This window comes from Toxotes jaculatrix, chromosome 19 (genome assembly GCF_017976425.1).
Source record: "Toxotes jaculatrix isolate fToxJac2 chromosome 19, fToxJac2.pri, whole genome shotgun sequence".
Taxonomy (NCBI): Eukaryota; Metazoa; Chordata; class Actinopteri; family Toxotidae; genus Toxotes; species Toxotes jaculatrix.
The window spans coordinates 10,514,640-10,541,646 of NC_054412.1; the positions used below are offsets into that span (position 1 = coordinate 10,514,640).

At 39.9% G+C, this 27,007-nt stretch overlaps 2 protein-coding genes across 9 annotated transcripts; one reads left to right on the top strand and one right to left on the bottom strand.

Annotated features, from left to right (window-relative positions):
- Positions 1-201: 201 nt before the first annotated feature.
- Positions 202-8,618, bottom strand: LOC121200101 (G-protein coupled receptor family C group 6 member A-like). Of its 2 annotated transcripts, XR_005896497.1 has the most exons (8): positions 8,306-8,618; positions 8,032-8,198; positions 7,619-7,713; positions 6,317-7,075; positions 5,934-6,152; positions 5,587-5,713; positions 3,802-5,404; positions 202-212 (listed from the first exon to the last, which is right to left on the bottom strand). XR_005896497.1 is itself a non-coding variant. In XM_041065187.1 (7 exons), the coding sequence occupies exons 1-7, from the start codon at positions 8,485-8,487 to the stop codon at positions 4,236-4,238; spliced, it is 2,718 nt and encodes a 905-aa protein (XP_040921121.1). In that variant the 5' UTR covers positions 8,488-8,618; the 3' UTR covers positions 3,514-4,235. The 2 variants fall into 2 exon arrangements, 1 of the variants encoding a protein (XP_040921121.1); XM_041065187.1 differs by lacking the exon at positions 202-212 and having other exon boundaries at positions 3,514-5,404.
- Positions 8,619-10,682: 2,064 nt separating this feature from the next.
- Positions 10,683-22,283, top strand: tmem63a (transmembrane protein 63A). Of its 7 annotated transcripts, XM_041064399.1 has the most exons (23): positions 10,683-10,838; positions 12,936-13,116; positions 13,255-13,334; positions 13,516-13,594; positions 13,880-13,917; positions 14,069-14,211; positions 14,572-14,623; positions 14,743-14,851; positions 15,013-15,083; positions 15,224-15,304; positions 15,813-15,912; positions 16,188-16,321; positions 16,564-16,707; positions 17,167-17,320; positions 17,428-17,534; positions 17,634-17,720; positions 17,835-17,900; positions 18,352-18,514; positions 18,912-19,017; positions 19,191-19,358; positions 19,852-19,967; positions 20,050-20,100; positions 20,599-22,283. In XM_041064399.1, the coding sequence occupies exons 2-23, from the start codon at positions 12,961-12,963 to the stop codon at positions 20,737-20,739; spliced, it is 2,346 nt and encodes a 781-aa protein (XP_040920333.1). In that variant the 5' UTR covers positions 10,683-10,838; positions 12,936-12,960; the 3' UTR covers positions 20,740-22,283. The 7 variants fall into 7 exon arrangements, with proteins under 7 accessions (XP_040920333.1, XP_040920327.1, XP_040920329.1 ...); XM_041064393.1 differs by having other exon boundaries at positions 20,050-20,740; XM_041064395.1 differs by having other exon boundaries at positions 10,707-10,904; positions 20,050-20,740.
- Positions 22,284-27,007: the final 4,724 nt, after the last annotated feature.

The window sequence follows — 27,007 nt, forward strand, 5'->3', positions numbered from 1 at the left end:
CAGTTATTTTCTCGATTTTATCAGGTCCCTAAAAAGTAAAAAAAAAAAAAAAAAAATTAAGTGAAAAATGGCCATCACAATTTCAAAGCTCTAGTTGACGTCTTCAAATTGCATGTTTTTTCCAACTAACAAGAAAAACTAAGAAATGCAGCAACTATTCACATTTGAAAAGCCAGAACCAATTCATTTTGCTTAAAAAATGACTTAAATGACTGATTGATTACTAAGATAGCTGTTGATCAATCTTCCGGCTAGTTAAATAAGTAGTGTATGTAGTGTAAGTTAGTGTAGCGATATACTGTTATAGCAGTGAGCTGGTCAAAAAAAAAAAAAAAAACAGGTCCACCTCTTTTTCTGAAATAAAGCTATTGTGGCCTTTCCATTAACAGGTTAATTTTAATTGGCATTTAGATTGACACAAACAAATAAGCAAACAAGGATTATGAATGGCAGATTATTGAGAATTATGACATGCTTACATGGATGTGGGACAGAGATAGAGAGATAGAGTCTATGACAGTGAAAAACAGAGGGAGCATGTTACAGGGATGTGTGTATTCCTATGGGGGATTGTGTGTGTGTGTGTGTGTGTGTGTGTGTGTGTGTGTGTGTGTGTGTGTGTGTGTGTGTGTGTGTGTGTGTGTGTGTGTGTGTGTGTGTGTGTGTGTGTGTGTGTGTGTGTGAGCAACAGAAAGAGAAACAGTTGAAGATCTGATGCAAAGTTCAGACACACACACACACGTGCATGCACACAGACAGACATATCGCAGGCAGCAGTACGATAATGACATGGAAATGATATGGTAATGATATGGTAATCTGGCAACATTATTCTGCCCACCAGAGACTAGGAGGGAGAAGAACCTGCCACAATCTGCACACATACACACTCACACTCTCTTTCACACACACATGCACACACACAGACCAGTGCACTAGGATAAGGTGAAAACTATGGACTGACATGGCTAAGAAGAGTTAGACCAGTGTGGGGGAAGGGGTGTGTCATTGTCAAAATGTTAATGGTGAGAGGAAGTATCTTTGACTTATTACATACACACACACACACACACACACACACACACACACACACACACACACATACATTTCAGAAGTAAATTGTAATATACTGCAGTGTGCACCACTTTTCAAAATGTGTGTGTACATGGAGTCTGGCAAAAAAAAAAAAAAAAAATCCCAACTCAAGGTGCACTTCTTGGATTTCTTCCAGAGACTTTGACTCTTATCATCTGTGACAACAACTGAGTAAACTCCTGCTGATAAATTGCTTCAAGACAAGCTCCAGAAGAAGAAGTGAGTGTCAAGCTCCTACTTCCAAGATCAAGAATTAGCCTTTAAGCACAAATATATATTGTATATGTACTCTTAGTTCCCACTTTATTTGGCATGCTTGGCTAAAACTAATGCAGTCTATTATAGCAATCCTACAATAAATCCCACCATCATGGTGGTTGTAATATTCAGTTTTTGTTTGGACTCGTCTGAGAAAGGTGTTGATTCAACTTTCGTTTTGGTGACTGTTGTTTGTGGTGCTGCCAAATAATGTTGCATCATTCTGGGAGGCGTTTCTAATATTATGTCCAACCTATTCATGTCAATGCGTGTAGGTGAAATAACAGAAACACCACAAACTGCAGCCTTCAAAATGACCATACAGTTAAATTAACATATTCTTCACAAATATTTCAGACTGTTGTATTAGACTGCATTACTTTTACCAAGCTGTACCTATTTGCATATGTAGATGTATAGAGAGAGTATACATGTTGTAGGAGAAGTCTGAATAAACCTAAAAACAGACCTAAAGCATCAAAATAGAGTAGACCATAAAGCGCTGGACTATTAATAGACCTTTTTATTACAGGGGCTAAAAATTTTTACGTTGAATACAACACTGCCACCCTCTGGATAAACCTCTTTACTGCAATATTTATAAAGTGTTTAAAAAAATTACTGTAACTTTGGTTTAAGAAAATGAAATGAGATGAAAATGTTGGTCAGGACTGCAGATCTTGAGATTTTTATCCATATGTGACTTAGTGTTTAAACAGTGTAACAGTGAGGTTTTTGTGTCCTTTTTGTACTTTTGCATTAAACATTTTCCATAAGATTATAGCTTTATTGTGACATGAGCAAACTCCATTTGGGGGAGACTGCAAGATGCTCAGGAAAAAGATAATAAATGAAGACTGAGTGAAGATTTTTTGAATGTGGAAAAATTAAGCTGTTTCCAAATGTAAACTGGATGTTGTTAACCAGCATCACCACTCCTTCTTTCCTGTTCTTCCCATCTTTCTCTCTGTCTTCCTCCCAGGTTGTCAGTGTTTCCCTAGCTACTCCCCTTTAAGTGGCTGTGATTGACAGGTGGACTATATCCATGCAATATCACCCAGCGCACGTTCCTATTCCCTCCTGGAGCCTTCATCCGCCGGTCAAATTAACCTTCCGTGCCAACGGGAGGGGGCCTTGCGTGGGCCAATCAGCAGGTGATTAGGCCGGGGGTGGGAGGGGTGAGGGGTCACCGCGATGGGGCCATCGCAAGCCTGATTGGTTTCAATCAGCGGCCAGCCGCAAGGACAGCTGGGAGCTGAGCCGCAGTGAGCGCTAATCAACGCGTCCCACAGTGAGGCATGAACAGTCACTACACACACACATAGAGTCACACACATACACACACAGGCAGATTGATGTTGGCGTGTACACGCTGACAACACGGACATCACTGTGTGTACACATTCACACAGACACACACACACACAGCAAGACATGGGAAGCAGAAATGAACAGTCAAGACCACAACAGATAAACAGAAAATCCCATAATGGAAAACCAGAGAGAAGAGAGAGAGAGAGGGAGAGAGACATACTCAGAGCAACCACAGAATCTCACAGTAAATTGAATGACTAATTGCATTGGATTCGTTAATTTGACCGCTGGCACATCTGATAGGGGCCCGTGACGTTGGTTATCAATGCTCCGTCCTACAAACCACAACAGCACATCTCCTGTGATGTGTCAAATGTGGAACAATCCAGATTCTCTCCGCTGTGTCTCATGTTATGCTAATTCTTGTTCACATCTCGGTAAAGCACAGCATTGACCAATCACTGATCAGATGAGATGAGCGAAGTCACAAAGAGCATATTATACAGCTTCTCTTTGGTGGGTTGAAAGTGGAAAAGACACACTGATCTGCTCTGGTTTCTGTATATGACAGTGATACTGACTCCTTTGGGTGGGATCAATGACAGGAAGGTCTGCACAGCTACAGGAAGAGGATTTGAATGTGTTTTGATTTTAGATTTTTTTTTTTGATAACTTTTTGTTTGACAAATTTTGAACCGAAGACTTGTTTGAGATTGTCTGGCTCCAAAAATGTGAAATAATCAGTTCCATTTCAACAGTGCCGCCGGTTTTTGAAATTTGATCTTTAATTGCCTGTTGTATAATTGTCTTATACAACACACCACAGCGTCCTTTCTTTCCTTTGCTTCCTTCAAGGAACTCGAAAAACAAAACTTGTTTATCAAGGAAGAAAAAGATTACCTTTAGATTGATTTATTCCTCAGCACCGTGAGTCATCTTCATTTTATTTTTACAGAAACCAGATAACAATCAAGAGACTTTTGAAACATGAATATATAGCAGGGGTTGACGTAACTTTTTCCATCTTCACAAGGTACAATATGAAACTAAGGAAAACAATAATTTTAGAGAAACTACAGTGTGGTTATCACTTCACAGTTTATGAGACTGGAAGATGAGATTGCTAGACTAGACTAGCTTATTTTCAAAACTAACAATTTTCTTTACTGTCTAATGTTTGTGTGAAATGATCTCAAGCCCCGGTAAGATATTCTTTATTCTCAGCCATCATACATATTTAAATAGATATAAAAACATAACAGAGAAACAGAGAATACAGAGCAATAATTCAGAATGGCAATGCAGTCCTTACAGAGTAGATATGTGATTGTTGCTGCAATCTGTACAAAAAGGTCCTATATAACTATGAGGACTTGGTGCTTTACTTAATACCTCAGTAAACTTTAAAGTCATTTTGGCATTTGGGCTGTTGGTGAAATAAGCAAATAAAATAATCGGCAGATCAATTAATAATGAAAATAAAGATTATTGGAAGCTGTAGTATTTGAACCATTATGTTTTGTGCTACAGTTATAAATATTTGTAGTGGATTTTTTAACTACTGTGTCTCACTTTGTTAGTGATGAAGGCAAGCTTAAAAATCGCTTTAGCTTCTTATTGTTGATGCTCTGCTGTCTCATGAGCTGTGGCTGCGAGACTGGACAAACAGAGAATAATGACTGACGAGAGCTCATGGATGGGCTCTGGGTAATCAGTTGATCTAACGACAGTGAATTCAACACTGGTGAATCCACATCAGCGGTTTTTTGGGTCTCTCCAGGGCTAAACGGAGATGAGACCCTATTAAAATTCTCATCTTGGATTTGACCCAAGGAATAATTCCTAACCTCCTGGCGGAAAGCCCTTTCAGTGTTTGCTTCCTGCTTGAACAGAATAATGTAACACTTTGTTATAAACTGACAGAACAGGATGCCATAGGCTGAGATGAGAATGACCACCATCTCCACTGTTGGAAGGTAAAGGCCTGTGACATTGGCATAAACTGGGCCAAAGATGATCCAACAGATGAAGTAAATCAGCATAGAAAAGGTAATGAACTTTGCATCGTTGTAACTTTCAGGCAGCTTTCTGCTCTTGAAAGCAACACCAAAGCAGATGAAAGCTAAAACGCCAATATAGCTTAGCATGGCTCCAAATGCAGGAAAGGACACCTCATTGCAATGAAGCAGACGCTCCTGTTTGTTTTTCAGTGACTCCCATTCGGTCTTTGGAGACTTGAATGAAAGCCACAGGGCACAGATCAGCACTTGACCTGCCAGGCATGCTGCAATAATGATGTAAGGCTTGTAGAGCTTCTTCAGGACTCTCTTGACGCTGGGGTCGAACTCAAAGGCCAAGATGATCTTAAACGACTTGACCATGATGCAGGAGACACACAGAGTGAAGCTCAAGCCAAACAGAACTTGCCGTGCTTGGCACTGCCAACTGTTAGGTTTACCACCAAATAATATCACACTCACAAATGTGCTCAACAGAGAGAGTAGGAGGAGGATGCAGATGGGGCCCACAGATGCACGCACAACAGGGGTATTCCAGCGTGCAAGGAAGATGATCCCAACAATAATGGTAAGCAGTGCCCCTAGTGTGGTAAATGCCATCAGCACTGCATTATACTTATTCTTCCAACTCAAGAAGACAGCTTCCTTGTTGATACACCTGTCACTTCCCTCGGAGGAGTAATATCTCTCAGTGTCACACTGATGACACTCGATGGAATCTGAAACCAGAACAAATGCTCATTACAATCTTCAAGTTGGGTATGTGTTGTTCTTTATAGTTAACAAGGTGATAGGCCTTATAGTATCAGCATTTTGTTTCGCAAAGTTATCATTGTTTTGTTTTGTTTTGTTTTGTTTTGCACTACACTGTTACTGGCGTTTACTTTAGACTGATACGCACCGGTGATGTTGGAAAAGTGGTCCTGGGGACAGGCATGGCATTCATAGCAGCAAACAGGCTGGCCGTCAGCTGACTGCTTCCTGTAGCCTGGAGCACAGCTGTTTGAGCACCTGGAGATCACAGATCCCTGAGAAGAGAAATTGTCCTCATCATGCACCTTTTCTTTGTAGAGTACATTAATATGAGTACAGTTGTCGAGAAATAAGAACGTGAACATGGTGAAAGCTCTGGCATTGCCATCCATAAAGTCACCCCGCTAACGTGGACTGTAGAAAATGAGGATGCACAGAATAGAAACAAAAGGTTAAAAGAGTCAAATAACTCAAAAGAGGAAAGCAAATCCTTACTGTGATTTTGAAAATGTCTTGAAATGCTTGCTCCGAGGCGAAAGTCAGATTCTGGTCTTCTATACTGAAGTGAGCTACAATTTTGTGCACATCCACTTCTTCTGGTGAAATCTCCTTCCACAGGATAACATCATATCCTGAGTTGACATCTCCCCTGCTGTCAAATGAATAGCTTCTCTCGTTCAGCTGAAACGTTGCGTTCCTTAAGGCCCCTCGTAGCTGAAAATGCAAAGTGGTAAAAATGGTCAATTTGTGATCATGTTAGCATTCATTATGCATATGTATTTGTGTGTGTGTGTGTGTGTGTGTGAGAGAGAGAGAGAGAGAGAGAGAGAGAGAGAGAGAGAGAGAGAGAGAGAGAGAGAGAGTGTGTGTGTATTTACCTCCAATGGGGTTAATCTCTGGCTGGTCTTACAGTCCCTGTTGACACAGAGGTCTGCAACAGCCTGAGCAACAGCTCTCACTGCCAACTTAATACTGAACACAGCGTATGGATATATCTTCTTCATTAATGCCTTAGTGGTATCAGCAGCGGTGGAATTGCCATTGTTCATCAGAAACTCATACAAGAATGTGTTGTTCTTGTGGCGATCAGGGTTTACGTCAAGATTTTCAAGATATTTCTGAAGCTTGGTCGGGTCTCCAGATTTAAGAGTTGTCCCAAAAACTGTCCCTACGTCACTTAAAGTCATGCCTTTCACTATATGAGCTGATTCTGACCAAATATCACTGGCCAACCAAACCTTCCCTTTGCCGTGAGGATCCTTGACAAGCTTATTAAAAAGATACATCATTTGATAAGGTTTGGCGAAGGACACGATGACTTGGACATTTTTATGCTCTGCAATGCTTTTGACTGTAGCGGTGATGCGGTCATGGAGTCTTTCGTCACCCAGAGCATCTGGAAGAATAGAGGTGAAGGCAAAGCAGATGTTGCTGTCCTCTGCATGCTGCTGTAGGCGTTGAACTATGTAGCGACCGTAGTCACTGTCAGTTGTCACTACACCGACCCAGGTCCATTGGTGTTTCTGTAGAATCTTGATGATGGCTTTTGCTTGGTGTTCGTCCTCAGGTACTGTTCTCATAAAGCTTGGAAAACGTGTTTTATCACTCAGGAGACCAGCAGTGGCACCGTAACTTATCTGTGGAAAAATTCCAAAACATCAGTTACACAAGTACAGTTGCACTGCATGTAGTTTATCTACACTCATAAACTTGATATCTTAAAGAAGGAATAGTTTGACACTTTTTGAATAGAATTTGCCCAGTTGCTTTCCTGATGAGAGTTAGATGAGAAAATCGATGCCACTCTCATGTGTCATGTTTCTCATGCACCTCTAAAGCTCCATGATTACAACATTATATCTCATTTGCTTTATATGTTCAAAAACTATAGTATAAAGACACTTTACACTTAGGGTTTTGGCTGGCCGTTTCTTGCTGCTGATAGGAACCTCATATTCATTAAAGAGACATGAGAGATCAGCACTGATGTACTAACTTCATCTAACTCTTGTCAAGAAAGTTAATAAGCGCATTTCCGCAAATGTCAAACTATTCCTGTAATATTGCTGAGCTGAACAAATTTTAGATTTTTTGGCAAGAATTTTCAGCATTTTAGATCTTAGCTCTGAGGGTTATGAATGCAAACTCATCCACGAGGGAGTCTCTGAGCTCAGTCGTACCTGAGGGATGTACTCCAGGTTGAGCTGCCGAGAAACTGCTATCGATATCTCGGAGTAGTAATCACCGATGACAGCCAACACAGGTGGGGAGGGATCTGCAGCACAACCCATTACCAGTTAAGATTAACTCAACAGTGGTCATGAACAGAAAGGCAGAAAAACTCACTTTGTGGCACAAATGCACATCCTGAGACTTTAGAAAAACAAGGAATTAGAAGAGAATACAATTTTACAAGCCAAACTTTTCATTCTCCCAACAATTTGTTTCTTCTTAAATTAGATTTTTTTTAAATCTCCTTTTCTTCACAATTTATGTGCTGTGTATCCCAGTGATCCCAAAAATATGTATTTAGTACACTTATTGAGGGAGGTCTGTTATGACCCAAATCTGTGTGTTACATTGAAGTACTCACCGTTTTTCTTCATGAAGCTCTGGATGTTCATCAGGGCAGTGGTAACATCAGAGCAGGAGTCAAGTATAGAATATCCTAGGGTGAGGTTCCCTAGCTCTTGCCTCTCATTTACCTCCTCCACCGCCTGCACCATAATCAGAGACTGGACCAGCCGAGCAACGCTGAACCTGTGGGATCCAAACACAGCTTTTATATACAAATGTATTGTACTTTAAGATACAAATTCTCACATTTACTGTTGGATGTAACCACACATCAGGATTAAAAAAAATACCTGTCACAGATCCGGGTTTCACTGCCATCTCCTTTCGTGGAAACAGTAACGCTTTCATGTATTGGGAACAGTCCCCCAATAATAATGTCACCTGGAGCTGTGGCACTACCGTGACCTGTGGTACAAAAAAAACAGTTCACCAAAACTAGGGCAAAGACGCAGAAACTAAGGAAATGTTTCATATTCGTCCTTTGTTCTTTTACTCAGTTCAATTCCTAATCAAGTATATCCAATTTCCAGCTTCTCTTCTCAAACATTAGCTGTGTGTCTCAAGTATTTGTCTCTCTGACGTGTCTACAGAAGACAGAAGTGTCAATGAGCTTCTTGAACTTTAAATACAACTCCCTTGTTTTCCCCTCTCATCTCAAGAATACATGTGGAATGTAGAGAATGTGGGCTTTCTTCCTTGTGCTATGATTAGGTCATGACTGTGTGAGTGTGCATGAAACTGTGAACATAACCATGATTCAGTGGAAGGTGACATATACAGAAAACAAAAAAAACCACATAATCTTGTTCCTCATGCTCTCTGAGATCTATAAAATGTTGTTTGACTCACTCTGGGTGGGCTGTCTAGGCTTGTCTGCCTGACCATCCTACTAGGAAGGCCTGATTAATGAGGTGATGCTGAGATGGTTGTCCTACCAGCAGGTTCTCCCTTCTCTACAGAGGACTTCTAAAACTCTCTTAGGGTGACTATTGGTGTCTTGGTCACCTCCGTGATTAAGCCCCTTCTTGCCCCCTTTCTTTTGCAGTTATTGAGACCTCTGTGATCCTGGAAACACTCAAAGCTTTAAAAATGGTCTGAAAATAAAAACAAATATAATATTTTTAAATTGAATTAACTTGAAGTGAAAAAAAAACCCATGTAGTTACATAAAGTAATGAAAAAAGATTAATTGATTCCAAATGAGATTTTAAAGTGCAGCATCTCATTCCAACTGAAACTTAGCAGGAAGATTAAGCAAAGTGTTTCCCGTGGAAGAGTAACAGTAAATCTTGAATCTGAAAAGATAAAGGGTGTAATGAAGCTTGCTTTGGCACCTATTTTTATCTCAGGTATGTGTGTGTGTCTGTAGGCTTTAATTATACCATGTAAAAGCATAATTTGTTGAACAGACAACATGCCACTGAGTCTTTCCTTGTGTCTTCTATTTCCTTGTCTCTGTCAGATAAGGTTCAATGACTTTCTTGCCCAAACAAAACACAAAGATATTCTGTTACAAAATAGTGCAGCAAGTACAGTTTTGAGACACTTGTTCTTAATCTGGGTATTTCCAATTTATGCTACTTTATACACGATATTTCAGCAACTTTTTTTTTTACGCACAAAACACATGATCAAATATATGTTTTTAAGTATCTTATAATAATGTATTTTATCTATATAAATTTAATGAATTATTATTGTTAAACTATGATGCACTGTTACATTACTTACATTAACTACCTTACAATATATTAAGTAGTTAAAACCCATAGACTAATTGGGTCCCCGTCCTCTATCAATACATGCCTTGTGACATCTGTTCTCTTAACTGAATCAGCAAGTAAACACACAGAATTTGCAGTGGTTATAAGTGTAATCAATGATAAAGTGTTTATAATGCATTTCAGAAAGACTGCATAATCTGAAATCGCAGTTTATATTTCAGCCCCCTTTTCAACATACTGTAATTACTGTGTGAAGTTTTCATTATGAGGTTTTTCAAAATTATACATCTCAACTCCAGCGCTGAGAAATTATTACTATTTTACTATATTTCATTATAAAAAACAACTGAATAAGACTTCACTGGAATCACATTTAATTTAATAAATGTATTGATCACCCATGCTAAGGTAAATTATGTTTGTTAAAAGCTACTAAATAAATAAATAAATAAATAAAAAACATAAATATTAGATATTCTAATATATTAGAATATTAGATTAAAAAAAAAAACTATTGTCTTTATCCATGTGACATACTGTTGACATACTGTTTAGAAAGGCTTAGCATACTATAGTTGAATGTAGAAATGTTTTCTTGGCCTACTTCTAAACCTGAAAATTCGAGTTTCACTTTGTTCCAGTTTCACTTTTTCAATTTTTATTTATTTATTTAACTTTACTAACTTAAATAAATGTTGGATTCAAAACATAGTCTGTCAAACTATTTATTCATCTAACATTAATAGTGCACTTACAGTGCTAATAATGTCAAAAATTAATAAATAAAAAAATTAAACTTTTTATTGCACTCTCTTTGAAGGACCTCTCCCAGTGTTGGGGTCCTTGATGCTTTGTTTCACTTTCCCGTTCAGTACCACGCCTCCGCTTTTTTCACCACGGAGCTTAACGTGCAACGTCCCCGACATTTGTGAGTTTTCCCCCTTCCTCCTCATCCTCCTCCTACATGTGTAGAAACAGAGCGAGACTCCTGCCCCACTTTTGTGGAGGCTCGACGTCTGACTGGAACCCTGAGCACGAGGGCGTCTGCGCAAACGCGGAACAGGGAAGGGAGCGCACAAGGATTTACATATGATTTCAGGTATTTACAGTTAAGAATAAAAAAAGAAGAAGCTTCCTTGTCGGCAGTAGAAAGTAAGACATACGGGTAGGACCTTCACACAACTACGTAGGCAACCTGTTACAGCGAGTGGTGTGGTTTCCAGACAGGTTAATCAAGTTATGTTAGCGGATGTTGACTTCTTTCGTCACTTGAAGCCGTTGGTGGAGTTGAGCAGACTTCATTAGCGTTAGCTAACTCTCCCGTTACTTTACTAGACTGTAGCTGTCGCGTAAGTGTTACTTTAATTGGCCTTTTCGATTAATCTTAACACGGTTTTGTTTAACTTTCAGCTGGGTGAGCAAAGTATCATAACACATACTCGCTTGTCACGGTGTGTCAAAATAGCGAACAGCTGTTAGAGAGGAAAGAGGTGTCACCCTGACAGAAATGCCTGCACTCAGACTAAAAGCAGAGATCTGTCTGTTCTAATGTGATTTCTGTCACTCGTAAATTTTAATGTCCGGGTAGCAACAGACAAAAGTCAGCGGTTATGTTACACGTTATAACTTATAACTGCATTCTCGTGACTCCGTATGCGTGGTTCATCTGTTTCAGTTAAGGTGGGGCGCGACGGCTCTGTTAATGACAAGCGGGATCAGACATGGGCTCTAGCACTGAAACCACACAGTGACTGTTGCTTTATCTTTTCTTCAGTCCCAGTCATGCTTCTGCATGACAAAATCCCCTAACTCTGAGTTCAAAATTAGAAAAATTAAAAACCACAGGCATAATTGTGCTGCTACTGCAGATGTCTTTCAGAATATATACATATATATGTACTACTGTACACCAGAGGTCTCAAACTATGAACCAAGCAGTGGTGGAATGTAACTTAACACATTTACTCAAGTACTGTTAGTAGCCTAAGTACTTCTTTCAGATATCTATACTTTACTTGAGAACTTCCTTTTCATGCTACTTCCACTCCAGCACAATTCAAAGGTAACTATTTTACTTTTTTTTACTCCTCTACATTTAGCAGTTACTTTGAAAATTAGAATTCTAGATACAAAACATGGGCAGTTTGTAACATATAATAAAAATATTCTATTGTTATATTATAAACAGTCCCATATTATATAGTGTTGTGCAAAAGTACTGTGTATTTTACTGAAAACACTTTACTTGCTTAAGATTTTGAATGCGGGATGTTTACTTTTAACAGTATCTATAGACTGTAGTTTCGCTACTTTTAATAAAGTAAAATATTTGAATATTCCTTTTGTAACAGGAACTAAGAGTATATATACTCCTTATTTTCAACCACAGACAACACCAGCTGATTTTCACACTTCCTCATTGCTGGTTTGAATTATGCAAAACTCCCCAGATTTACTCTCCAGTTGCAGGAACAATGTCAACACTCAAAAATTCTAAACGCTGCTGAGCTGTTGTGATGAAAAGCTGCTGCCACTTGGTTCTACATTGCAAAATTGTTGGGCGCCAGGTCAAGACGCCCACTGTGGAGAGCTAAAATGATTAGCTGATTTACCAGATAGTGAACATGACAAGATATGTTGATGATTGATGAATCATTTAAGTAATTTCTCAGGAAAAAAATCCCAAATGTTTGCTGGTTACAGGTTCATGTGCTGCTTCTCTCTATTTTATGTCAATGTAAATGGAACATCTTTAGGTTTTTGACTGTCAGTGGGACGAAACAAGACATTTGAAGATTTCATCCTGAGCTCTGGGAATGTGCCTTTAAACTATGAATGTTGCAGGCTGTCATTCTGAGGCATGTTAATCTGTGAAAAAAATCTTCTTACATGCTGCACGGCTTATGGTCTGAGAGCATGCCTACAGGGCACTGCCTTATTTTCCCTTATGTGCCTCCTGCAAAGATAGTATCCCTCTGTGTTTACTCTCCTTTCACCTCACACTCTGGGAAATTGTTGACCCACATTTTCAGACATTTTATCAATTAAACAGTTAATGGAAGAAATGATCAACAGATTAACTGATAATGAAAATAAATAATTGTTTCTAGCCCTAGTATTTTTCTTGTTTCAGTGGGAAGAACTTTGGTCTGGAAGGTCATTATTTCTCAGCATATACCACTGTCGGTCTCTCCAGACAAACTGCAGGTTCCGCTCCAGTGATGTCTTCCCTTTGGTGGCTGGACTCAAATGGTACCTCTCCCTCTGGCTTCCTGGACAACAGTACCTGCTTCAGCTCCACACAGAGCACCGTACTCAGTGGAGTCCAATTTGGAGGAGTGCCAGTTGTGCTACTGATTGATTTCTGTGTCTTTCTGGTGTGTGTTATTCTGTTTACTTCTGATGTGATTCAGATTTTTCCAGTATTAATAATCCAAAATATCTAGTATAAACGTAGCCCAGGTTCTTTCCACTAGGTAATAATGAGCTATAATAACTTTTCTTTCCACCTACAGGTGTTGCTGGTCTTCTTCTCCATTATCAGGAGGAAGTTTTGGGACTACGGGCGTCTAGCACTGGTCGCAGACAACGAAGGGTCAGTTCACGACCTGACAAACTTCTTTTCAGCCATGTTGGCATGAGCTGAGGCTTGGGCTAGGTGCGGTAGACACACTGACCAGAATAAGTCCTGGAAACCAAGCGTAATGGTGAATTGAGTCATCTAGATGATCTTTCTCAGTTTGATTTAGTCCTCGACACTGAACTTTGTGTTTCAGGTTGACTGACTCAACACACCATCGATATCAACGCGTGTCATCTTATGCGTCCAGCGTGGATGACATTGAATATGAACAGGTATGTAAAGGATTATATTTTTTCAGCACCAAAATCACATAAAATCACATAAAAAAACAAGTAGCACTGATCGAGATCAGTAGTCCCTTTTTATCACATCATGACAAATCAACACTGCTATTTTAATATTGTTACAGTTCATCACTGACATGAAATCCTACTGTATAAATATGGTTTTAGTCTCAACATGTTTTTGGGAGATTAGGAAGAACATATGAACGATTCTTTATCAGCATGATCTTTATTGTGTGTTAGTGTAATTAAAATATCTCTCTTTCTCTTTAGGGATTCTGCTCTTGGCTGCCTTACATCCTCAGAATGGAGTGAGTGACTCTGTGGTTTGTTTTCTCTTTGGCTTGCTGGTCGTTGTTGCTCAACTTGTGGTTCATCTTTATCTGCTTTATCATGCTGCGTATACAAGCCACGTGATGGTTTCTTATTATCTGTGTGTCTGTGTGTATGTGCATGTTTCAGTGAGGAAAAAATGAAAGCCAGATGTGGCATGGACGCTGTTCACTACTTATCCTTTCAGCGTCACCTGATCGTCTTGCTGTTGGTCATAACTTTCACATCCCTGTCAGTCATACTGCCTGTCAACTTGAGTGGAGACCTACTGGGTGGGTTTGACATTACACTCTGTCTCTGATTAAAGTCCAACATTACACAAGTGTGCAATGATAGTAACAACCAGTGTCTGTTAATGGCTAAAATTACAGTTCCTTTACATATTTTCAAGGCTATTTTATGTACTGATTATGGCTAAGGTGTGTACTTGGTGTGTATTTTATGGTGGCTTCAAATGTGAATCAAGCAATCATAATTGAGGAGCTGCACTGTCCACTTCATAATCAGAGACTTGTCTCTAAATTGCATATTTTTTTCCATTGATGATTTTGACTGAACCTTGGCTTAGTTTGGTTTTGTTTTTGATCATTTTTTGTTCATATTCTTGTTTTGCTGTTGTTTATTTCTTACAGGTAATGATCCCAGGAATTTCGGAAGGACAACTATTGGGAATCTTCAGAAGGGGTAACTACTGTATGAGTATGAAGTGTATAAGGATTCAGGTAGAAGTTTGTCTTGCAGAGGAGCTTTTTTGGTTTTGTCATACTAAAATATTTCTTGGTGTCTGTCATTTTTGCCTCCAGAAACTACCTGTTATGGCTGCACACAGCGTTTGCAGTTTTCTACCTGATCTTGACAGTTGTTCTGTTGCAATATCACACATCAAAAATGAAAGGCATATCCAGAGAGACAGTAAGTCTCTGACTGCTTATGACTGGACTGCAAGATTGAATGTTATTTTACCTAAAGTTCAGATCATCCACACTTGGTCTGGATATCATAGAATAAATTTAAACTGAGTCCAAAGTCCGTGAGTACCTGACTGATCTGTCATTCTTGTTTTCTCTTTGTAGACCAGAAACACCTTGTTTTTGTGTTCAGTTCCTAAAACAGCAACAGAGGAAGCTATACAGACCCATTTCGTGTAAGTGGACTGAACTGTTACATTCGCTGTCTCCATCTCGTCTAACATTGACTTTTGGTCTTAATTCATTCTACTTTGATGTTTTGATGTTACCATAAATACCCGCTCCATTCCTCAATGTCAGTAGTGTTTTCATACAGAGAGGCGTACCCTGCCTGCCAGGTGTGTGCTGTGACCCTGGGCTATGATGTGGCCAAGCTCATGCACCTTGATAAAGAAAGGTAAGAAATCAGAAGTAACTGTAAATAAAAAGCATGTGATTTTTGCCCTCTGTGCCAGTGAGTACATGTCAGCATGTTCAAGTGAGCAAGCCACAAAGTCATAAAGTCTTATTGCCTACAGAGCTGCCATTTATTCACAGTGGGTTTTTTGGCTTGTGCCACAGAATTCAGCTTTGTTTAGTTCCATTAGTTTCACTAATAAATATTAATAGTTTTGACAATGAATCCTCTGTGCAGTGTGAAATTGGTTGCTTACAGCTACAAACCCACGGAGAGAATTGTCGCCTGACCCAGCAACTCTGAGCTTTTTAGCCAGTTGAAGCTCACTAGTTTAGTTTTCCAGCCCACAAATTCACTGTATGTTTCAGTTCAATATTTAAGTGATTTTATATGTTGCAGTGGAAATGGCTGCAAGCGCCACACCAGCATGTGAAGCATATTCCAGAAATATGTGTTTAAAATGTTGAAGTTAAACCAGGTTCTATGTGTTTGTGTTTTTTCACCCAAGGATTCGGGCTGGAAAAAACCTGCACTACTACGAGCAGGTGCTACAGAAAACAGGAAAACGTGAGCTGATTAACCCCCGTCTGTGTGGGAAGTCTGGAAAGGTGAGATCAACCAGATGACAAAACAGTTTTTTGTGTCTGGATACTTTTATTTTTTTGTCTTTTGTTATGATTTATAGTAAAAGTACATTGGACTAAATACAGTTTTTTTTAACATATCTGAGTAGTTGTAAATCTTGCAATGAAATGAAAAGGTTGAATCTGTGTTATTCCGTTACACATGCAGTAAATGAAGCAAGCATGCAGACTATTTTACACCAAGATTTAAAGAATGTTGTAAAGCATTTAATCTGTGCGTGCTGTGTGTCTTTCTTCAGGTTGATGCCGTAGAGTATTACCGTACTAAAGAAAAAGAACTACTGGAAGAGGTGAGGCAGCAGGCAGAACTGGTGCCAGAGCGCCCCCTGGGGATTGCCTTTGTGACCTTGCAAACCGAGGCTATGGCCAAGTAGTGAGTAGTTTTTTGTCAGTGCTTGTGCATTTATTTACAGGTGGGGGAAACAGTAGTAACATCTGTACAATTTGATGAAACACATGAAATATATACTACCTTTGTGAAATAGTTTTAGTTGTTACTGTATCACAGAGGCAGTGATTCTTATCCACTGTTTTCATTTTTCAAATTATGATGTCAGACTGTTTGTGTCAGAAGCTGGTTAATGTGTGTAAACAGCTGTCCTTTACTCACCTCAGCATTCTGAAAGACTTCAATGCAGTCGAGTGTGGTGGCTCAAGCTCCTGTTGTGCGAAGGAGCCCCAACCCTCATCTAACAGTAAAACTCTGAGAGTGAACAAGTGGAGGGTCGACTTTGCACCCCATCCCAAAAATGTGTACTGGTAAGGTCTGAGAACACCAACCCTTCACCGAGCATCTACTAAATACGGATCACGTGTCCTGGGATTTATAATGCTGCTGCGAGTAGGGATGGGCAGTGATTCAGTATTATCATTTTTTTTTTGTGGAATCGTATGGTGTTATTGTTTTACAAAATTCTGACGGCAAAACAAATTATTCCAATTAAAAAGTAATGAAACTGTTTTTTAAATCTGATGTAATGCGTAATAGTATTTTCATATGTGATCCTCTTCAGTATTGACAAAGCATTGTGAAGACCATACTCCCATATGTAGTCAAATCGATTATTTGTCCCACTCCAGAGTAAACTTTCCCTAATGTCCTTGAGAATTCCTTATAACCTGCCTTATTGACTATTAGTTGCTGTGGCCTTTGCATTGCCTGTTTACCTCTGCAACTGTCCTGTGGCTTCTGTTTTTATTTTTTTCCCTGCCCTACAGGCACAATCTCTCAGTGCGGGGTTTTCGCTGGGCCCTTCGTTATGTGATGCTCAACATCTTACTCTTCTTCCTTCTCACCTTCCTCACAACTCCCACCATCATTATCAACACCATAGACAAGTTCAATGTGACCAAGCCCATCTCCTATCTCAACGTGAGACCTACACATGCAGACACACATATTTGTCACAGGTTTGCTTTCAAAGCGATGACACTGCAGTGTGTTCTGTTTTTTTTTTTTTTTTTTTTTTTTAACCTCAGAGCCCCATTATCAGTCAGTTCTTCCCCACTTTCCTGCTGTGGTTGTTCTCCACATTGCTGCCCACCATAGTCTACTATTCTACTCTAGGAGAAGCACACTGGAGCAGGTATTACACATACACACACACACACACACAGAGGCACTGGAGTGATTGATTTCTGTTAGTTCAGGAAAATGTTTTGATCCAGTGCCCTCTGCATCTCAGGTCCAGTGAGCAGCTGAGCATGTTGCGTAAGCTCTACTTCTTCCTGCTCTTCATGGTGCTTATCCTCCCCTCGCTAGGACTGACCAGGTAATTCTTGTTACCACCAGTCTGAATAAGCAACATCCAGTACAGTAATAAATGGGGGAGCTTATACACTTAAAAACTTTAACTTTTTGAAATCTTTTTTGTGTGTTTTTTCAGTCTTGCAGTGTTTTTCCGCTGGTTGTTTGATTCAGAGTTTCTCTCAGGTGGCAAACTGCGGTTTGAGTAAGTGATCCCTCTTTTCTGCCTTTTGCTTTTTGAAATTCTAATAAAAAATGTATGAATTCATTTTAAGATTGAGTACATTAGAGGGAGAGATACATTTAAACGTTATTTCAGTTTTACAGAAAACTAATTCTGCAAGATCCCTTAGTTGCAGTGTTTCACTCACTTCTGGTGCTGTCAGATTTTGAGTCTAGTTTCATATTTTATGTTGTCTTCTTAAGTTGGGCTGTAATTTCATTTACAGCAGTTTTTCTAAGGTTGTTGTTGAACCAGACATGGTCAGAAAAATTTGTGAGAAACACACAAGAAAAGAAAATGTTCTCGCATGTGGCCTGTTGGCTTTTTTATAATTTGTGGACAGAATTCTGTTTTCTTAAAAGTTCCTCATTGATTTAACTTCATTATCCTCTTGTCTTTTATCTTTTTGTTTTCATTCTCTTCCTTACACGAGGTGTGTGTTTTTACCTGACCAAGGAGCATTTTTTGTCAACTATGTGATCGCAGCAGCCCTCGTGGGCTCTGGGATGGAGTTGCTGCGGTTGCCAGGGTTACTGCTTTACACCATTCGTTTGGCATTTGCGCGCTCTACTGCTGAGAGAAAATATGTCAAACAGGTTTGTAATGCTATTGTCCATTAAAGGACGGCTATACCTGGATGTAATCAATTATAAAAATCTGTGATTTTAAATTTTTAAAGTTGAATTTCATTATAAATGGGTACCATTTTCAGAATATGCTTTCTCCATGAAGGCATGTTGGGGAAATCTTTGGTCAGGTGTTCCAGGCTACACAGGATATGTAAACAAGCTGGACAGTGTGTAATAGAAATATATCAAGTGCTCTGACCCAAAGAATGATCCACTTACTTTCTGACTAGACAAATTTATGCAGTGCTGTGTTTTCTTCTAAAGTCAATACATAAGTTAAACAAGAATGGAATATTTTGTTTGCAAATTTCTTTGTTCTCAGTCTCATTTCAACATTTATAAGTCACGTGACTTGTGCTTACAGACCCAGGCCTATGCGTTTGAATATGGAGCCATGTATGGCTGGTCCCTCTGTGTGTTCACTGTCATTATGGCTTACAGCATCATTTGTCCCATGATTGTGCCTTTTGGTGAGTAGTTAGGCCATCAGTCCCTCTATTTGCCATTCTCTTGATTACTCCACTCTAACAGACATTGTCAGAGACCTCAATGTCCCTTTACACTTTAATACATACAACATATGTCCAGTCACTTCCATGGTGTGGTTCTTAATAGCTGCATTGTGTGTGTCCGGCTCCATCAGGTCTCCTGTACATGCTGCTGAAGCACTTGGTAGACAAACACAACCTATACTTTGCCTACCTGCCTGCCCGCCTAGACCGCCAGGTCCACCTGGCAGCTGTCAATCAAGCTCTGGCTGCGCCCATCATCTGCTTAATATGGCTTTACTTCTTTTCTGTCCTCAGAACAGGTAAGAAACAAGTGTTGACTTAACCTGAAAAAAAAGTCACCAGAAATTCTTTAATGGCAATTAATCACTAGTGCTCAGCCATGTTTAGTGACAAAAGCTTGGCATGTCAAGATTTTTTGGCCTAAAGACAGAATGTGCAGTTCTGGATGTTGCATGTGGTCATACTAAATTAATTTACCGAATTTTACATGCACAGAATTTGTGTCACTGAAAACAACAGTTTTTTCTCCATATATTTGTATCAAGTGTAACATAAATCTGTCAAACGGTCCAGTTTTTAAACTGAGCTCACATCTAAAATATTGCTGAAGTGTTAACATCCCAAAGTAAATTTCTAAATAGATGTTTCTCCCAACATTCAGAGTTTCCAACCATGATTTGTCCACAATTACTATGTAATTATGTGTGGGTGTTTGCTCACAGTTGTTTGTGCAGCTACATAATAAGAGAAATTCCCTATGCCGCTGTTGAAACTATCTGTGTGGTGTTTCAGGTTTCTTAGCCTCCACATCTCTTTTCACCCTGGTGGTCCTGTGTATCACCGTCTTCATCTGCGTCTGCTACAGCTGCTTCGGCCATTTCAAATACCTCAGTCCACACTACTATAAGGTGAGCGTTTGCTTGTGCGTGCATGTGTCGGACACATCTTTGTCATCCCTCACACCGAGCCCTCATTTGTGCTGTTTTGCAGGTGAAAGAGGAGGATGAGGATACAGCAGATGGAGTGAAGGAAGACACCAAGGTACTGTACTTGTTCTATAAGAAACACCACAGCATGAATAACAATCAGAGGAACTTATGTCTTAGGGTATTAACCTACCTTTACTTTATATTAATTTACACTAATTTTCACACTTACTTTGGCCTTAGAAATGGCAACTGCAATAAAATAACAACAAATTAGATGATTAAAACAATGAGAGAAATGGAAGAACACCAGGTCAGTGTTGTAATGCTTGTTTTGTGAACAATATTCTGATCATACCACACTGTTCATGCATTGAACTTTGGACCTTCCCAGGCATTCTTTCAGGCTGAGTTCATATCTGATGCATCCTAGTTTGCTTAATAAATTTCCAGGAGTTTTATCTTCCCCTAATCTCAAGCACGCTTTTGTAGCAAAGTCATACTTTGGCCATGATATGCAATATTGCTTCAAGCACATCAGGGAGACTAAAAGGATAAGAGCCCTTTTGTTTGTTTTCAGCACTCATGTCTCCCTTTTGTATTGTGTAATAAGGTCTACCTTCCCAGAGTGCTTAATCCCAAATCACCTGCCAGCACCTCACAGGGATCTAAACACCAGCAGTCTTATGGCTCTACAGTGGACAGCCAGGCCTGCACCTTCAGCCCAGTAGAGGAGAGGATGTCAGATGGCTGAATCTGTGTGTTTCAACACAGAGTCAAAGCTTTGGATTCCCTCGACTCCTGACTGTAAATCTCCTTCCATCACAGCGATTTCAGTACTGAAGTCAGAGTTTGAATTCACCTCCACCCTGCTGCTCAGTCAGAGACAGCCTGTCCCATTGAGAGAAAATCTCCAGATGGTACAAGAAAAGAATGTGCAATGGCCCGTCCCACACTCATCCATCTTCCTTACTTTCTGCTTTTAGAAACATGAGTTACTGGTGTGGACAGTTTGTTTCATTTCAGCTTCTTTCTAAAGGAAAGAAGGTAAATAGGAATTTGTTGGATATTTTGATAATTATTTGCACTTGATCAGTAGAGTGGACACAACCAAGTGAAACCTGCCAAGTGAAATCTTGTCTGTCCTAAAACACGGTTACATGTTGTACGTTTCAGTGTGAGACCTCTGATAAGGACCAAGTCACCAAGTAGCGTTTAACCAAAACCTGCCAATACAATCAAGCCATAACGCTGGTGAAAAAATACTGAAATTCATTTCTTGCACATAAATTATAAGAAGCTAATTATGCAATGAAGGTCAATTATGTAAATATATCCAGAATGAAGTAATCAAGACAGCAACACTGATGCCAAAGAGGTGGGCAAGCAGAGCTCTTGGTCCCACGTTCCTCCGGAGTATCTTTTTTGATGTCAGAGGACAGTGCCAACCCAGGGAATAACTTATTGCCTAATGTTAATAATGTACCTTTTATTTCAAGATAGGTCTGTCTTTTTGTGTACTAACAAGATATTTTTACTTTAGTAATAAGACATCAGAGCAAGTATTTATATCAGTATTGCAGGAGTTTCTCAACCAAAGTTTTTTTTTGGTATAATCCATGTATTACAATGGTTAAAGCAGTCATTTGCATTATTGTTTAAGGAAAGAAAGTGATGCTGTACGATTAATGAATGAATGTTTTGAACAGGTCAGTGTTTATTTGTATTTAATGTGCTTTAAAGTTCTGTTTTTAAATGTGCATTTTAACAAGGAACTAAGCTCTGAAAGCAAACCTGTGTTTGGTTGTGTTGTGCTTCTTGCCATTGGGGGGCACTGTTGACCTGTGCACTGAGCACTGTTGAGTGGGGTAACTCAACCTCTGAAATATTCATAAAGCAGTGAAAAAGGACAAATGCACAGTGTTGCAATGAGGATTTCTAACTTATTCTGACATCGGTATGAGCCAGTTTACTGGACGACAGTTCCAGCAGCTCCACCTCCTCACCTGATCTTTTACTTTTGTCTCCTTTTCTGTTCCTTTTTGCTTCCTCTTTAGCCTGCCCTTTTCCCCTTTCTCACCACGGTACCTGTCTCCGCTGAAAAGGACCTCTGTTGTGATTTAAGGGCTTTTAGCATACTGATTAACACACTTGTTAAATATGGCTAATGAAGTGCTAAGCTAACAACATATCTAGCTGCGCTGAAAGGAAGGGTTTCGGCTGTTGGACGAGGATCAGTGTACTCTAATGGAGCCTCACAGAAGGTCTTGAAGGAGCAGCTGCTGAAGTGGTTCTTAGTAGCTTAAAAACAAATGAGCACTTCCTGGCTGAGGCATCTGACACACTTTTCTCTTAGGTTTTTGATTTCGCTTTACTCCAACTGTTGAACAAAGATGAAATATTACAAAACAATCTCTCACTTGTTTACTCTTTCTCAAGTGTTATTTCGTTGTACGTGTGTGTGAGAGAGAGAGGTTAGGCAATGAGGACACTATTCTCAGGGTTAAATGATCTCCAGTATGCTGGAAGTGGTAGTAAAACTCACAGTATAGCCTGGTTTCTGGATAGAAATCTAACAATCACATAAACATACACAGCATGACTCTCATGGAAAGAGACTTGAGGACAGATTTGAAAAGACAAACCTCAACACAGTCACATGAGAACACTGTGAAGGGTCAGGATGCGGGGGCACTAATAACTTGCAGATATTCTCATGTGGCTCTAAGGATGAGCTGGGAAAGAGATGAGAGTTTGATATCAGACACCTGATATACAGTCCCTCGGTTGAGTCTATTAAATGTGGGTTTAATGCATGTTCACTGCTGGAGACTGCCTTCTGCTAGAGCTCAGTGGAGAAGTTATGTGGATGTTAAAGGCTGCAGGAGCCTGGGAAGCAGCTCAGTCCCAACAGCAGCACCGGCAGCCAGAACAACAATATGTAACTTTCCAAAAACACACGCCAAACTTGGACTCAGTGTTAAACGCAACTCAAATTAACTGGCTCGGTTTCGGCACACATGGTTCTTGGCCTCTGGTAAAGGGTGTGTCAATGTCTGAAGTTTGAAGCTTGTTCAAACAGCTTGCTCAGTCTTGCACAAAGGTGCTGGGCTTCAAACTTGAACACCCAATTCAGGCAGCTCACATATTTAACACACAAACTACCTCTCTGATTCTCATTATAAAACATGGCTCCCTTAAATTTTATTGGTCTGTGGCTATTTCCAACGAGTTTCCTGGGAAAGAATAATGTAATTTGGTGTGAATTCTTGGGAAATTCCTTAAGAGAACAGCTCCATGCCCGTAGACAAATTTCCCTTTTTTGTATATTTAGCAGACCAGGTGTGTAGCAGCTAAATAGCTGCCAAGTTTGTTCTAGCACCTAATTTGAATGAATTCATTGGAAAAAGTTGAGCAGCTCGTTGGAACAGCTGATTCTCTGTAATACAAATGACACAGTCTTTTTGAGGAGATGTCGAGGCATTAAAATTAGGAAATTATAGATCTGTAAAATAAGCACACTCAGCATTTTACACTTAACAAGACATAAAGTGTTAATTAGTGAATTTTAGAGGTGCTGGTAGGCTGATAGTCTTACCTTCAGACAGAGCCAGGCGAGCTGTTTCCCCCTAATTTAAATCTGTGTGCCAAGCCAAGCTAACAAGGCTGACTGTAGCTTAATGTTTATAGCACATCTCTTTAAAGATTTGTAACCAAGATACTGTGTGTAAGCAGGAAATTTTAGAGTTGAAAAATGAAGTAATAGTGTTCTCTAATGGATAAAATGTGATCTCAAATATATCTTGTGCTTTTCTGTACCGGAAGTCTGTTGTTGGATGGCATACACACTGATAAACATACAGTATATAGGCAATACACTGATATAGGCCGACATATTAGTGTAGTCAATTTATGAGTCTATTTCTAGTCTCATCTAAACTGAAAGGTAGAAAGAGTCGATACTAAATACATTTAGAAAATACAGAGACGAAAATGAGTAGAAGAATAAGCTTTGAAATTTGAGGCAAAACAGATAAAACCAACTGATAATAGTTATTAGTTTCCGAGCAGTTTGTTGGCACCACAGATCAAATGAGACAGCAGCGATTTAGTCTGAAAGGTGTTACTAGTTTACACAACACACCCTTCTCCAGATGAAAATATTTATCCAGTCTTAATCCAAAACCTCTGTGACTGTGTGTTTGTTTAGGTGTGAAACCCACTGAACTCAGTGCCCTCAATACATTCTTGGTATTGTTGTCGTCTGTGCTTTTGTACACCACAGACACTATTATTTAGTCACTTCACTCCCTCTCTCTCAGTATTCACTTAATTCTGCACTCCCAGGCCACTGGACTTAAGAAAGAGCCGCTGCATTTGTATGTGTGTTTGTGTGTGTGTGTGTGTGTGTGTGCTTGTATTTGTGCGTATCAAACAGGAATTAAAGCCATTTAGAGTTCTTAGGTTTTGGGGTCAGGTTTCCTTCATGTCACCACCAAGATCGATGGATGTGACCTCTGACTGCTCCAATTTGTATATAAACATGGCACTGGCCAATCACGACATCGCGTGGGATCATGCCAACCAATGAGAGCCTCTGGCAGCATCGTGCTCTGTGGCACTCCCATCTTTTGTCCGTCAGGATTAGTGCCGTGGCAACGCTGGTCGCCTGGGAGGTGAGTTTCCCAGAGCAGCGGGACCAGTACAGAAACAGACTGCTTCATTCCCAGTATTACTTCCTTCCCAGCCAATTGGGAAACACAAATGAGGTGGTGTGTATGTGTGTGCGTGTCACTCTGTGGCTCGCAACTCCAAAACTTCCACCTCCACTGCCAACTCTAATGAGATGCTATCCTGAGCAAGAAGCTCAAAGTGTGTTTGTCTGTGTGAGTGAGTGGGAGGGTTGGTGAGGGGCCGTCCTTGTGTATTCTCTTCTTGTGTGGGGTACTCTATGGAGAAGTCACCCCACTCTCCCTCCCTTTTCTGTTGGTGGACTACATTAGCCAGAAGGGCAGAGGGCCAGGCAGCTGAAATCACCGCTGCTGATCGAGCATGTGACTCCAGACCAAGCCCTTTTGTTTGGACAATTACGGCCAACACACAGAGCTCTGCAACTGCAGTATGGCATGGGAATAGGCAAGCATGGGAATGAATAGACATTAAGAATTATTAAGACTTGCTAGTTGTTGTTTTTTTTTTCAGAACCCAGTTATCGAAAAAAAACTGCCTGCAGTGGGTTCTTCAAGTTTGATTTTCATAAAAATCAAACCCCATTTTTGACTTTATTTACATTCTTCCATCTGTATACTTGTTTTCATTGTTAGTGGTGGGGTCTGCCATTTCACCACTGAACTCAAACTGTTTTCTCACACGCTAGGGATTCACAGGAAGTGATGCATGCATGAAGTCTACATTTCCGACAAACTGCTGTTTCACAGTAAAATTAGCTGAAAGCAACAGCAGCAGGAAATGTTCAGTTGGCATTAGCAGTAACTTAATGCAGCTCCGATACAGCTGTAATAGTAATCATGGACTCAAGTAATGCTACAATACAAACATGCTTTATCTTATATGAATCCCCCCGTGCACTTGCGGATACTTTGAATCCCGCACAGGAATGGCCGACCCTGCCACTACCAGTGAAGTAATTATGAATGACTCTGAATGGCAGCACGGCAAAGAGAAAATGAATGGACAGCTGGAAATTCATGAATGAAGATTTGAGCAGAAAGAAGTTCTCACCAGCAGACGAGAGAGGGAAAAGATTTTCCTCTTTGCCCAGTGAAAGTTCGCCTTTGCAAAAGCTTACCAGCTGACCGCGTCTTAACATATTCAGGCTTAAAATCCCCAACTTTGCCAGAAAGCGATTAAACCAAGTCACATCACAAGTAGTTTGGACGGAGGCATCCCACTATCAAAATAAAACTCTTTACTCTGCCATCCTTGAAAAGCAAACAGATTTGACTGTGAAATACAAAGCAGCCAACTGCAAATAATCAATACAATGACCAAACCACACAGCACACACTGACACCCATCTCATTCATCCTCCTCTCCCATGTTAGGTCATGTCTCAGCTATTTCAGTGGCCAAAGCACTTCTATAGCCTCAACCACAGAACAGACACACACAGACCCTCATTTTCCGGCACTAAATCCAATTCATGAAATTGCAGTAAGCCTAAAGGAAGACAGCCTGGAGTGTGCTATGAGCTTATGTCATAAACCGGTAAATTATCTTGAATTATGGCCATGGGAGGACATAACAAATTTATCTCCACAATATCTTATTGCTAATCACAGGTGAGCACCAGCACTCTGTCATGCTGTTTCTGTTACCCTAATATGCAGACAAACACACACAAGGACTGTGTGTACAGAGGAAATGCATCCTGCAATGCTTTCCAAGCACTATTCAGTCCTAATCCCATGTGCCAAACAGCAATGTTAGGGGGAGCTGAGCATGCATCCTGTCAGCTGTGCAAAGGGCTTAACCGATTCTATCCTCCGGACACTTTGGTCGATACTACCAGATACAAAACTGCCAGTCTTTCTTTCCATCTCCTCCTCTCTCTGCATGCTCCCCTCTGTCTGCCTTGAGCTTCTCGGGTGAAAGAGGGAGAGTGCTTGTAGCCAACACACAAAGCCTGCAATCAGCACTCAGGAGAATTTAGCAAGAGCTCAAAAATGTGAGATTTTTTTTAGTCAGAAGGAGGAAGATCACAAAATTATTCCACAACTATATCAAATATTATAATAATCATGTACTGTACGCATAAGGACAGCTCAGGTAAACATGTTGTGTGACTGTGCTCCTTTTTCCTCACAAAATAAGTGCAGAACATGGGAATCTCAGTGATGTTATTATTATATTTTATATTAGACAGACAAAATTAACAATTTTATTTTTGTTTTTGTGATATTTAATGCCGGAGTTATTTGTAAAATTAAAAAAGAAAGAAGGAAGAAGAAAGAAAAAAAAAACTACAGAGTTGCTAAGGCAACCAAATCAACAATGTTTGT